The following is a 14364-nucleotide window of genomic DNA, read 5'->3' as shown; positions in this document are numbered from 1 at the left end:
TCTGTAATGATAATTATGGCTAGGAAATGAATATGCATAACAACTTCGTCTTCAGTATCACACCAGTAAACTGAACAATTAAACCATGCTCAATACTTCTTGCCCAACACTTCCTTCTGGTTCACATCTATTCTAAAATGAAATAAATTTTGCTGCCTGAACCAGAGCCCAAATGTTTGTCCCCACCCCTAACTAGGGTTCTTGCTGTATCATTGAGATACCAGCAGTAGCGGTGGAAGGGGAAGGGGCACCACAGGCTGCAGGGCGCCCTCCAGCAGGTGGACCCAGCACTGCCTGCAAACGCAGCGCAAGGTCACCAGGGTGCAGATGGCGCACTGCCTGCAGGGTGCCTCAGCCACCTCCCAACCAGCCTCAGCTGCCCTCCAGCAGGCCCAGTACTGCCCCCAAAAGCAGCACTGGGCACACCGCTGACGCGGCGTGAGCCAGCCTGCAGACCATTGCAGCTGCTGCATCCCTTCCAGCTGCGAGTGGGTCCAGTGCTGTCGGAAAAATCAGTGTGGGGCGCTGCTTTTTCCGACAGGTGGGCACCTGGAAGGGGCACCTGGGATAAGCGCGGCTGGCATGTGCTGGCCTGCAGGTTTCCCTCCCGAGTCCCGGGCAGTCTCCCAGCAGTGCACCCCACAATGTTTTTTCTGACAGTGCTGGGATGGCACACACCAGCTTCTTCCCTCCTGGTGTGGGGTGTGCACTCGCATAACATATCCCCAGGTGCTGCCGGGGATTGCTACGCCGGTGGATACCAGCTTCTGCCTTCATCTGCTCCCTTCTCATGGGAGCAGCCCATTTTCAGGTGTTGTGGCAGTGCTTGTCTAACAGCACCTGGAGGGCCACAGGTTGCTTCACCCTTGCCCTAGAGGAAAAGAGGCAGATGGAGATGCAGATGAAGTCAGAGTACCTTGTACAATGTTAGGATTTCCCACACCACCCAAAATGTGTGTCTACTTAATATCTAGATAACACACTATAAATAAGTTTATCAGTAATCTGAAATCTTGGTTTGCACATCTTTGAACTTCTAAGAACAACAGGTAAGTTGGATCTAGACCTTTGATGGAGAGAGATGGGCAAATGAATTCTTCCATAGATAAGCAATTGCTCCTCTTCTATCAGTTACTAGCCTCTCACATCATCCCTGATAAGAGCCAAGGTTTGGTTTGAATAAGTGGTGAAGCATCAATTTCAGCTAGCAAAGGTTAGAGAGAAGTCTGCTTTCCATATTTATATCCTAGCTAACTTTCAGTAATGAAGTCTCATAGCTGTAATATATTTCTTTCCTTGCTTTCTTTCCTCTTTTTGCAGGCGGAAAAGGCGTAACTTCAGTAAACAAGCCACAGAAATCTTGAACGAGTATTTTTACTCTCACCTCAGCAATCCCTACCCCAGTGAAGAAGCCAAAGAAGAGCTGGCAAAGAAATGCAGCATTACAGTATCACAGGTGGGCTGGGGTTTCCACCAAGCTGATTGAAAGCAGTTTTTTTGCTATGGGAAGAGCCTTTGTCTCTCTTCCCTTCCTAAAATAACAACAGCCTTCCTTCCTGAGACTGGTAGAGCTGAGTACCATTAAGGAGGAATTCTTGAAATTGGCCTGTCTATCCCCCAAGTGATGTCAATTAACTACAAATGAATGACAAGCCAATTGAAAAGTGTTTTGGAAAACTAAAAAGTGATGCTTCAAGTGATTGATTCATTGCACTTATATCCCACCCTTCATCAATTGCATGATTCCAGGGTGGGTTACACCACAATAAAATGCATAAAAATGCAATCAAAAACATTTGCAGCGAATAATCTAGAACTCGATTATCAAGTTAGTCCTCAGCAGAAATTGCAGCAACAGCAGCAGCAGCATCAAAACAGTTCCCAGCAAAAGGGAAAATAAAATATATTTAATTGGCATTGAAAGGTGGCAAGTGATGGTGCCAATCATTACACTGGAGGGAGGGAATTTCACTCACAGGCTGTATCACAATGAAGCTCTTGGCAGGAGCATGAGGAGGGTTTCTGTTGCAGCTCTTAATGCACAGTCAGGGCCAGTGTAGAGAGTTGTGCCCCTTTGTGCATTTAGACCTCAAGACATTAGTAATGGCTTCTTACTGAGCTGAGCTGTTATTCTTTCCCAATGATTCTGGAGATGCCATTCTGGAGATCAGAGATTAAACTGGAAGCCATCTACAGTCATACCTTGGGTTACGAAAGCAGCAGGTTGTGCGTTTTCGGGTTGCGGACTGCGCTGAACCCGGAAGTACCAGAACGAGTTACTTCCATGTTTCGGCAGAAGCACATGGCAGAAGCACAAAATGACGTCATGCGCAGAAGCGGCGCTTCAGGCTGCAAACGCTGCAGGTTGCGAACGTGCCTCCTGAACGGATCACGTTTGCAACCAGAGGTATGACTGTACTGCAGTCCCTCTTCTTTCAGAGTCAGTGAAAGATGCAGGGTGTGGGACTTAATGGTGGAAGTGACATCTGTCAGCTTCTGATTTTTAACTTCCAGCCAGCACAATGAGATCCTTGAGCAGGTTGGAGTGGGGTGTATTTACAGGATTCGTGGTCAGCTGGTGGAAGTCACTTCATCATGGGTGAATATTGCCCAAATTTTGGAGGTTTGCTAAACCTTTGCAGGTGGAATGAGCAAGTCCCTTGGCTTTTAATTTAGAAGAGAGTTAGGAAACTTGTGCCATGCCAGATGTTGTTGTCTTCCGTTTCCCATCATTTCTTGGCCAATGGTCATGCTAGCTGGGGTGATGGGAGCTAAAGTCTGGCAGCCCCTGGGAGGCTACAGGTTACCTGTCTCTGATTTATAAGTGCTCTTGATTTTTTTTTGCATCAAAAGCGCCCAAGAGGACATATAGTTGTTTGAAAATAGCAGCTTTAAAAAATCAACAACAAAAATCAACTACCCAAGTACCTATAGATCAATCTTTTAATGCCCGAGAGAATAAAAAATATTCACTCTACCTATTCATTTCACCAGTAAGGTAGGGTAGCTGGGCCTTGCTGCATAGTTAGTCTCAAAGCTGCAGTGCCACCACTGAGAAGGCCAAGCCTTGGGCCCTGCTGTGGCCTTTCCAAGCAGTTTCAGTGCACTTTGGGATGGTGGAGTCGCAGGCACACACAAAAATCAAGTTTTCAGTTATCCTAATTATGTATTTATTTCATTTCATTTACATCCCACCTTTTTCTACAAGCAGCTTAACGTGGCATGCATGTTCCTTCCCCCTCTGTTTAATCTTCACAACAAACCTGTTAGGCTGAGAGGCAGTGACCGCTCTAAAGTCACCCAGTGCGTTTCATGCCCTAGTGGGGATTTGAACCGTGGTCTCCCATGTCCTAATACAACACTCTTAACTACTCTTCACGGTTCTGTAATACAAAATCTTTACCTGATACTATCTACAGTATTTCATATTGTTTGTAAGTTGCCTTGAGACTGTTTGTAGAAGGCAACTAAGACATTTAATAAATAAATAATAATACCGTATTTTTCGCCCCATAAGACGCACCGGCCCATAAGACGCACCTAGTTTTTTGGGGGGGAAATAAAGGAAAAATTTTTTATTTCCCCCCCCCAGGTGCGCTGCGCTACACCAGGAGCTTGGGGCGTGCGGAGCTCAGCGCGCCCCAAGCTTCTGCGTGCAGGCAAGGTCTCCGCTAGCGTGGGAGAGCTGGGCGCCTCTCCCAGGGCTAGCGGACCCCTGCGCTAATCCAGAAGCTTGGGATGAGCTGAGGTCAGCGCGCCCCAAGCTTCTGCGTGCGCGCAAGCAGTCCGCTATCCTTGGGATAGCCGCGGGGCTCTCCCAGGGCTAGCGGATCGCTGCGCTACACCAGGAGCTTGGGGCGTGCTGAGCTCAGCGCGCCCCAAGCTTCTAGGTGCGCGCAAGCAGTCCGCTGCCGCCCCAAGCCTCGCGCACCCGGTGGGACCTCCTGCCGGGTGCGCGAGGCTTGCAGACACTCGCCCGAAGCAGGGAGAGCCCTCCGGAGGGCTCCCCGTGCTTCGGGCGACAGGCTGCCGCCCCAAGCCTCGCGCACCGGGCGGGACCTCCTGCCGGGCGCGCGAGGCTTGCTGGCATTCGCCCGAAGCAGGGAGAGCCCTCCCCAGGGCTCCCCGTGCTTCGGGCGACAGGCTGCCGCCCCAAGCCTCGCGCACCGGGCGGGACCTCCTGCCGGGCGCGTGAGGCTTGCAGGCATTCGCCCGAAGCAGGGAGAGCCCTCCGGACGGCTCCCCGTGCTTCGGGCGACGGGCTGCCGCCCCAAGCCTCGCGCACCGGGCGGGACCTCCTGCCAGGCGCGCGAGGCTTGCAGACATTCGCCCGAAGCAGGGAGAGCCCTCCCCAGGGCTCCCCGTGCTTCGGGCGACAGGCTGCCTCCCCAAGCCTCGCGCACCGGGCGGGACCTCCTGCCGGGTGCGTGAGGCTTGCAGACACTCGCCCGAAGCAGGGAGAGCCCTCCGGAGGGCTCCCCGTGCTTCGGGCGACAGGCTGCCGCCCCAAGCCTCGCACACCGGGCGGGACCTCCTGCCGGGCGCGCGAGGCTTGCAGGCATTCGCCCGAAGCAGGGAGAGCCCTCCGGAGGGCTCCCCGTGCTTCGGGCGACGGGCTGCCGCCCCAAGCCTCGCGCACCGGGCGGGACCTCCTGCCGGGCGCGCGAGGCTTGCAGGCATTCGCCCGAAGCAGGGAGAGCCCTCCCCAGGGCTCCCCGTGCTTCGGGCGACAGGCTGCCTCCCCAAGCCTCGCGCACCGGGCGGGACCTCCTGCCGGGCGCGCGAGGCTTGCAGGCATTCGCCCGAAGCAGGGAGAGCCCTCCGGAGGGCTCCCCGTGCTTCGGGCGACAGGCTGCCGCCCCAAGCCTCGCGCACCGGGCGGGACCTCCTGCCGGGTGCGCGAGGCTTGCAGGCATTCGCCCGAAGCAGGGAGAGCCCTCCGGAGGGCTCCCCGTGCTTCGGGCGACAGGCTGCCGCCCCAAGCCTTGCGCACCCGGTGGGACCTCCTGCCGGGCGCGCGAGGATTGCAGGCATTCGCCCCATAAGACGCACCTCGATTTCCCCTTCATTTTTGGAGGGGAAAAAGTGCGTCTTATGGGGCGAAAAATACGGTAAGTAATTACCTGTCAATCAGATTGTTAAACATTAAACATTGAATCAGTAAGGCGAAATGTATTTTTGGGTCAGTTTTCCTGCAATTGGCCAAAGCCTACACAAAGCCTCTTACTCATAGCCAATCAGAATGCAGCCCTTTGGTAACAGTTCAATGACAGCTGTTTGTGCTGTAGCAATAAAAGTCTAGTAGACAAAACGACTGAGGCACTTGGTACATTAGAAGTGTCACAGGCTTAAAATACTGCAGCGGGATCTGTGTCTCCTGCCTCAGATGAGATGACTTAGCTGTGGGGAGAGTTTTAGATTTCTATTCATGCCCAAACATACAGCTTAACGTCTAAGGGCTCTAAAGGCATCACAGTTGTCTTTAATGTGAACTGCATGCTGCACCAGCAATGTTTGGAAAGAAAGAAAAAAGCAAATCTCCCAGCACCACAAACATGGAACTTTGATTCTGCATCTTTCTGGTGGTTGTGTATGGAAATAGAGCATAAAGAGGTGAAGGATGCATTTCTAATGTTGATGTGTTCAGCTTTAACAAATTTACAAATGCACCATGCTGAGTAACAAAAATAAATACTTATACACTCCAATTTATCACTATTGGTTCATGATATTTAATTTTAACAAAAAAAATGGAAATGTACTGACATTTCAGTTTAGAAGTCTCAGAGTATTAGTACCATTTTCACTACTGTGGACTCTCTTTTAGTCTTTCACTGTCTCTGTCTTTCTGACTCAGTCAGAATTTGCCCTTGTGACATTCTCCCAGAGGGCAGTTGAGGGCCAGACCATAGTTGCAAAAAGCCACATGAATATGAAGTAACTATTTTTGGTTTCCATTGTTAGTATTTATAATAATAGTATGTCACATTTCATTTGAAGAAGAAAAACATAGCTGCAGTTATTGCTTGTTAATAATAATAATAATAAATCAATTGGAAGTTCTAGTGTGGAGATCTGTTAACAGTCCACATACTCTGATTTTCAATGTGGCTCCTTTAAATGAATGTGGTGAAAGATAAGAAGCTGCATTATACCAAATCAGACCTTTGGTCTAGCTAAAAAAATACTATGCACTGACAATACTGACAATGACTCTCTAGGGTCTCCAGTAGAGGTCTGAGGTTTTCCTACTACTTGATCCTTTTAAAATGGAGATGCCAGAGATATGTCCAAGAACCTTGTGCATGAGAAACATGCATTGTGCTACTCGTCTACGGGCACTCCCAAGGCAATCACCATATTACTCAGCTTGTGAACTTGCTTGGGGGAATCTGGCCAGTTCTGGGCTGCCTAGATTTTTGGTCTGACCAAACATGGCTGTTCTTCAGTTTATAGAAGGCTTCCTCAACCTCGGCCCTCCAGATGTTTTTGGCCTGCAACTTCCATGATCCCTAGCTAGCAGGACCAGTGGTCAGGGATGATGGGAAATTGTAGTCTCAACACATCTGGAGGGCCAAGGTTGAGGAAGCCTGGGCTATAGGAAAATGTTCCCAAATGTTTTCCAAGGGCAAAGCCAGACTAGAGCCAAACTGGGAGGTGATAAAGGCAGTGATGTAATTTTCTGTTGTAGATAATCCTTCCCATCAGTGTTTCAAGCAGTGTCTGAGCATAAGCCACTAAGGTTTGCAACTTCTGTTCTTTCAGACTGATTAGCAGCCCAAATTTAGCTTGTTGAAATAAGAGACGATGTGGGGTTTGGCTAATGCAGCTCTTGCCAATCTGGTGCACTCCAGATGTTTTGGACTACAACTCCCATTAGTCTCAGCCAGCACAGCTGTTACATTCCAAAAGATCAGGAGGGCACTAGGTTGACAAAGGCTGGGCTAATAAATCTCTGGTGCAATTGTGGCAGATTCAAGCAGTAGTGCTTGTGGCATTGTCCTTGGAGAAACAAATTGCCCTTCATGAGGTAGTCATTCTTGGCTTTGACCCATGTACCGAATGGAAATTTCTAGTATAAAACTATCAACCTCATAAACAAAGGCAATGGAAGTCCTTTAAAGGGCTGTTCTGGAGGTTTTTGAGATAAGATATTACATGCAGAGAAGTCCTAAATGCATGCATCCTAAAGTGGTATATAATTGCTCAGTATGAATTTCTGCTGTTGCTGTTTGCTTTTTATTAATATTACTGGTAACAGCTATGAAGCAGACAAGGTCCTTGTGGTGCAGGCATTTCACCTTTTACAACTTCCTTCAACAGCAGACATAAAATTAACCTTCACCTCTTTGTTTTCCCTGCCCCCAAACACAGTAATTAAGAAAGTTTCCAGGAAAGAAACATTGCCCTGCAGAGGCCTGCAGAAAGCTTTTTGTTCTTCTCTAAATGTTCATCTCTTCTCGTTTCACACTCAGTCATTATATCCTCTTTTCCGCACAACTCCACAGCTGCCGCCTGCTGCTGCTCCACCAAGTTTTTGTTGTCCTGGGGGCAAGAGATGGATGCACGCTTCTTCTCACTCCCCCACCCCAATCTTCATTCTTGTCTCTCAGCAGAAACTTGGGAAGCCTTGCTTAGCAGTGTATGCTGCAATTTGCCCTTTGGCTGTTTCATTCATACAATCACAGAACTGAAATAGTCAGGCCCAGAGTCCTCTGTAGAACTGGGAGTGTGCTGGGGTGTGTGTGCTGAAGAAACCCCCCTCTCCCTGCACAAACAGGAGCCTCCTGTCTTGGCTCAATTGGACAAGCTAAACAGCCCCAGGGTGTGTTGTTTCCACTCCACTTACTTTGCGCTCCTAAAGCTTTCTCTGAGTCTCAGGCCTTCTGGCTGATGGGAGAACTTGTGCCGATAGACACTAATTAGAATTTAAAAGCGTGATTCATGTATGATATGATTTTTTTGATTTTTTTTTTAAAAGAAAAAGGCCTTCTCAAATGAATTAGAGTTACATGCTACAAAGGAACAAACTATTTGAGCCTGATTAAACTCTGCAAGAGCCAATGCTCCTTTGTAATCGTAGATGGGACTCCTTATTTATTGAAAAGAAAAGCTGGGTGTTTGGTGATTCATAGACACCCACACCTTATTTTGGAGACTCTGGCAGGCTGTTGCCAGTCGGAGCTGAGCTTAAAAATAATTTGATCTGGTCCAAGTTATCTAACTATGTTACAGAAGGCACACAGTTGCTCTATTCTTTCAGAATTGTGCTATTTGCTTAGCATCTCTGAGGAATACAAAAAAATTCATGCTAAAAATACATACTGGGGAGAGCCTGTTTACTGTTTGTGGTTTCCATGGCCTACTTCTTCCTCTTTCTGCTGCTCCCAGTTTTCCTGAGTTTAGGAAGCGTTTGTGGTTTCACTTAGCATTAAGCTGCAGAGAGCAGATGGATGGGGTCTGTTTGGATACACACATATAAAATAATACACAGATCAGACTTTTCAAGGACCATATTAAGCCAAACGTATTTATTAAAATGAGTATCAAACACAATTTCATTTTAATAGCATGGGAGATGCAGTATTAGGGAGGAGGGAATTTCTCCCATACAGAGCATTGTTGTCCATAATTTAGATCTTTCTGCTCTGCATGTGTTTGTGAGAGAGGAGGAGGTATCATGTTCTTCCTGGTTATTGCGGCTGCAAGTGTGTGAAGTCTCTCTAGCCGTTTCTGGGAGACCCCCTATGAAAGAGCAGAGCACTTCTTTGCTAATACAGTCATACCTTGGGTTACAGATGCTTCAGGTTGTGCGTTTTCGGGTTATGGATGCGCCGAAACCCGGAAGTACTGGAACGGGTTACTTCCGGGTTTCGGCGCTCGCGCAGAAATGCTAAATCGCGCTATGCGCAGAAGCGCCGAGTTGCAACCCTTGCATGCGCAGACGCAGCGCTGCGGGTTGCAGACGTTGAGGGTTGCGAATGTGCCTCCCACACGGATCACGTTCGCAACCCGAGCATCTACTGTAATGTAACATGGCTTCAAGCACAAGTATGGGTGTGGAGGGGGGAGGGGTTAGGCAGCTATGTTAAGTCTATATATTTGAAACTTTTATAAAGAGGGATTCTGTGGTGTGTGTGTGTGTGTGTTCTATTTCAGGGATTTTAACCCTACTTTGCAGCAAGGTGTGAGGGCAGCTTACTAAGAATCAAAATAGCAGTGGCAAATTTTTATGCTTTGTAACCCATTTAAGAAGCCTGTTTTGAGATTATGAAATTAATTATTTAATTAGCAATAAACAATGAAATTAAAGAAAAATAAAACAAAGCTGCAGAGACAAAACAACTCATATTTAAAAAACAAAGCAAACAAAACACGAAAAAGCAGAAAGGGGCAGAAATTACATCAAGGTAGATGCCAGGCCACCTGTCCTGGGGAGAATTTACAATCAAGGGCACTGTCACTGAGAAGGACCTTTCCCTTGTAACTACCCTCCATGCTTCGGATACAGAAGGCCCTTTGAAAAGGGCCTTTATTGGAAATCTTAGTATGCAGGCAGGCATTTGTGGAGACCAGTAGGCCTTCAGGTGAGGAGAGCAGACCAGGGAGCAAAAGATTGGAGTTGGTCCTCTTCTCCCCACACCCTTCCAGGAGCTGGGCATTCTTTTTTGTTTGTTTGTTTGTTTAAAAGCCACTTAATATTTAAAAGTATTTTGAGTGCTCTACAAAAGCACAACATAAAAGCAATAAAACAGTATCATGGAAATTGACCCCAACTTAAAAAACACTTTAAAAAGACCAGAAATGCAACTCCACTTTTCCAAATTTCATAATCTGTTAACATTTAACTAGGAGCAGGGCATAAAGCATGCACTGCAGATAAACAAGGAGAAGTGCAACAAGAAATTTCGCCTGCAGTTTGTGGTCCATAAATTTGCAGTCTTCCCCTGCTTTTTTATTTTTAATAATGATGCTTCAGTGATCCCCATCGCTGTCTCAGATCAAATGTTTTTCTTTCCTGCAAGTAATAGTCCTTGTCAGGGACAACCTCCCTACAGTTGTGCATCTTGATGATTTAAGTAATAATTTATTGCCTTTTTTATTTAACATTGTAATTAACATGATAAATAAGTGCAAGGGCATTGTTTGAAATGTAATATACAGTTAAGCCCAATTAATTAATTGGCCTTCAGTGATTGGGAGCCGAATGATGTTCTTTTTTAATGTGGGGATAGTTTGTTTTAATGAAAAATGTGCTACTAAATAGGTTTATCTTGTATACACTGGCTTGTGCTCACACACACACAAACTAAACTAACTTTTAACACATGAAGGAACTGAGAGAGATGTGAAGATAATAGTTCCCAGAATGATTTGTAGATGAGTAAAACATTTAGAATACTTCTGGAATTATTTTATCTTCTGTTTGTTTTCTTAAAGCAGTAGCTTTCAAACTGTTTTCTACAATTATTTGGATACTGTTCAGTGATTCCTCATTGATAACATGTGTAATGGCAGATAAGTTTTCTGAAGGACAGCTGACAACTGGCACCAGTCTCTCACTGCATTATGGAGCCTTGGGTGTGTTCCAAGGCATATTCTTTAGTTTACGGCAAGGGTGGCCAACTCCCAAGAGACTGCGATCTACTCACAGAGTTAAAAACTGGCAGTGATCTACCCCCTTTTTGGGGTTTCAGGTCAAAGTTGTTGAGTTTTTTCAGGGAGGAGGTAAAATGTTGAGCTTTTTTTAGGGGAGCAAAACAGTTGTTCAGCTTCTTTGGGGAGAGCCAATGATCTACCAGTGATCTATTGCAGACATCCAGTGATCTACCGGTAGATCACGATCTACCTGTTTGGACATGCCTGGTTTATGGCAGTGATGAGGAACCTATGGCCCTTCCAGATGTTGTTTGACTCCCAACTCTCATCAGCCCCAGCAAGCATGGTCAAGGATGTCCGGAGTTGTAGTGCAGCAACATTTGGAGAGCCACAGATTCCCCATCCCAGGTGTATGAGGTAATGAAGGGTGTGCCCTAGGAATTTGTTCCAGAAATCTCTGTTTAACAAAATGAAAATGTTGACAGATTCCAAGTAGGAAAATTAGGAAAGGGGTTGAAAATAAGCTGTTAGCATTATAATACCTTTATATAAATCCATGGGGCTATCACATTTAGAACACGTTGTACTGTTCTGGTTGCCTTGCCTCAAAAAAGGATACTATGGAGCTAGGAAAGAGCATCCAGAATGATGAAGGGATTTGAGCTCTTTCCCTAAAAGGAAAGTCTAAGTATTTGGGGCTTTTTATCTTAGAAAAAGAGACTGGGCTAGGGGATCTAATAGAGGTTTATAAAATTATGCACTGTGGACAGGGAGAAGCTTTTCTTATTTCATAATGCTAGAAGTAGGAATCATCCAGTGAAATGGATGAGCAAGAGATCCAGGATGGACAGAGCTGTTAATTAATTGATGGAATTCTCTACCACAAGATGTGGTGACAGCCACTAGCTTAGACGGCTCTAAAAGAGGATTAGTCAAATTCACTGAGGATAGACCTATAAATAGCTACTATTTCCAGTGACTGTATGGAATTTCCAGGTTCAGAGGCAGTATGCACTCAGTAACAGATGCTTATGGGGTGGCAACAGCAGGGCTAAGAGGCTAATTTTCTTCAAGCCCCACCTGTGGACTTCCTAGAGGCACCTGGATGGCCACTGTGAGAAGCAGGATGCTGGACTCTTCTTATGTGCAGATGCTTCTCCATGAGGAAGCTGATGTGGAAGCTATTCCCTGACCACAAATTTTAAGAATGCTACCCTAAAGTTCTTGATGCAGCCTCCTTGCCAAAGCTAAACAGATAGCTGTCTGGTCAGTGCCTTGATAGGAGAAAAGCAGGCTATAATGTAATATACAAACATTTTGCATGCTACTGAACAAATTTAAGAACACTTTAGTTTGCCTTGGCCTCCCCAACTGGATGCTTAATAGTGCTCCATAAACAACATTTCCACTGTTGAGTTCCTTTTTCCACAATACCTTGTAATGTTTGGTTACTCTCACTCTGTCATGACTACACTGCAGTCTGATATTAAGCCCACAGCAGCTGTAGCAAACATGAATGGGAAAATGCATGATGATTACAATCAGCTGCAGGACCACATTCTCCAGCATGAGTCAGCCTAAACGTTGGCAACCCTTATCAGAATCCAATTGGTTCTCTCCATTCCACCAGATTTCAGTTACTGCACTATATTAATGTTATCCTCTAGGACCAAGCACTCCAATTCACCTGTCTTGGCCTGGAGGATTCTGGTATTAGCATGTAAACACTTAGATACAGTGTCTCTCTCCAAGAATCTTTGGCACTTGTGTTTTGGCCTGGGGTGCTTTGGCCTCTATAAATTGCTATCATGGACACCTGAACTGGTTCTGTGCCTGCCCCACTGAAATTTTCATTATTATTTTTTCATCCTCATCCCACAGGGGACACTTGTTTTGAATTGGATCTGACCACTGCAATCAGTTTAAAAGCTGTTCTGTTACCTTTTTTATTTTAAGCACCAACAATCTGGTCCCATCCTGATTCAAGTGGAGTCTATCTCTTTTGTACATACCAGGCTTGTCCCAAAATGTTCTCCCGTGTCAAACCAATCCAAACCCCTCTTTCTGACACCACTGCCTCATCCACATATTCATACTACAAACTTGTCTCTGCTTAGCTGGCCATATGCGTTTAATGGCAGCTAGATAGCATATAGCCAAGCTTCCCAGAAGTCTTTCTGCTTACTCCAAAGGTCTTCATAAATCCCATTTTCAGAGAGTGATGTCTTCCCAGATTGGCACAAGCAGCACCTTAGTCAAGAGAGACTGCAGCATCTCTTGATTAGATTTGGATTTCTTTATTGACTTCTGCAGAAACGGTCAAGATAATAACCCAATATGGGTTAAGCTTGCATTACGTTATTTATTTTTTTGCCAAAAAGTCACTTTTGACTCTTTTGCTTGTGACTGCAATTTTGCTACTCTTCCTAATATTCTAATTTGAATTGTCTTATGTTCCTAAGTTAGCATCAGGTCTTAAAAATGTTCCTTGAGGACAAAACACAGGGAAAGGGAAGGACCTATTGCATTCTCCCCAGATGGATATACCTGAAACTGGTGGGGATGTATAGTGGGGTAGGAGAGCTGAAAATAATGCCAATATATTTCACATCTGGCAATGTGCCCCTTTGGTGCCCCTTTGGTTTCAGATGGTACATCGATAAAGGTCCAGTTGTGGACAACTCTGGGGTTGTGGCACTCATCTCGCTTTATTGGCCGAGGGAGCCGGCGTACAGCTTCTGGGTCATGTGGCCAGAATGACTAAGCCGCTTATGGCGAACCAGAGCAGCTCACAGAAACGCCGTTCACCTTCCCACCGGAGTGGTACTTGCCCTTCACGTGCTTTTGAACTGCTAGGTGAACAGGAGCTGGGACCGAGCAACGGAAGCTCACCCTGTCATGGGGATTCGAACTGCTGACCTTCTGATCGGCAAGCCCTAGGCTCTGTGGTTTAACCCACAGGACCACCTGCGTCCCTTGGTACATGGGTAAACGAGCCTAAAACACACAGGGCCCGAATTTTCATGGCCCTCTAGCAGCTATAGTGGCTCATTTACCAGAAGTCATGTATTTTGTGTTATCTCTAGAAGTGTATACTTGATTCTGATCAAACTAAGCCTCCTAAATGCATTGGTTGCCCAATGCGATTTTTTTCCAGCTCTCCTACCTCGCTAATATGCCTTCCTTTAGTGAGAGAATAGCAGATTCAAGGAGAGATGTTAGTCCCTGAATTTCCCCAGTCATAAGATTAGGCCATATACAGTGTGCTCTGTAGCTGATACAGAGTTCCTAGACGTTTCAGGAAGAATTTGGAACCATAGGAACCAATAATGGGGGCACCTGTGGCGCTCCAGATACACCTGGACTGTCGCTAGCAAAATCCCTGAACCTTGGCCATGCTGGCAAGAGCTACTGGGAGTCTTATAACCTCTGGAGGGCCACAGGTTCCCCACCCCTGCTGTAAACAGAGTGTGTTCTAGACTAGAAAATACCCAATGCATCAATGGTAGCAGTTGGCCTTCAGTCCCTTTCTCACATAAATGGGCTCTAAAGCAGATGGAAGCACCCAGAGAAAGGCCTCTGATTACTCTTGGCATCCAGAGAAGCTCATATGGGAGTTGGTTTAAATGTCCACTGTATCTGTATACTTGAGGGATGAGATTAGCATCTGTGCATCTGTCTTACTTGTCAGTGGCAAACCATCTCAGAGTAAATGGGGAAACCCCAGATGCCTACTATTGCTACAAAGGATTCATCCAGATGTTT

At 46.3% G+C, this 14364-nt stretch overlaps 1 protein-coding gene across 10 annotated transcripts in view; it reads left to right on the top strand.

Annotated features, from left to right (window-relative positions):
- PBX3 (PBX homeobox 3) overlaps window positions 1–14364 on the top strand; it is a 244244-nt gene that overhangs the window by 207715 nt on the left and 22165 nt on the right. For all 10 annotated transcript variants that reach the window (XM_081180322.1, XM_081180326.1, XM_081180325.1 and 7 more), the window contains one exon: window positions 1321–1456. In XM_081180322.1, coding sequence (XP_081036448.1) covers window positions 1321–1456 — 136 coding nt within the window. The remainder of the gene's footprint in view (window positions 1–1320; window positions 1457–14364) is intronic.

The sequence above is a fragment of the Podarcis bocagei genome (assembly GCF_964188305.1).
Source record: "Podarcis bocagei genome assembly, chromosome: Z".
In the NCBI taxonomy this organism is placed as follows: Eukaryota; Metazoa; Chordata; class Lepidosauria; order Squamata; family Lacertidae; genus Podarcis; species Podarcis bocagei.
This window is presented reverse-complemented; position numbering and strand designations above follow the sequence as displayed.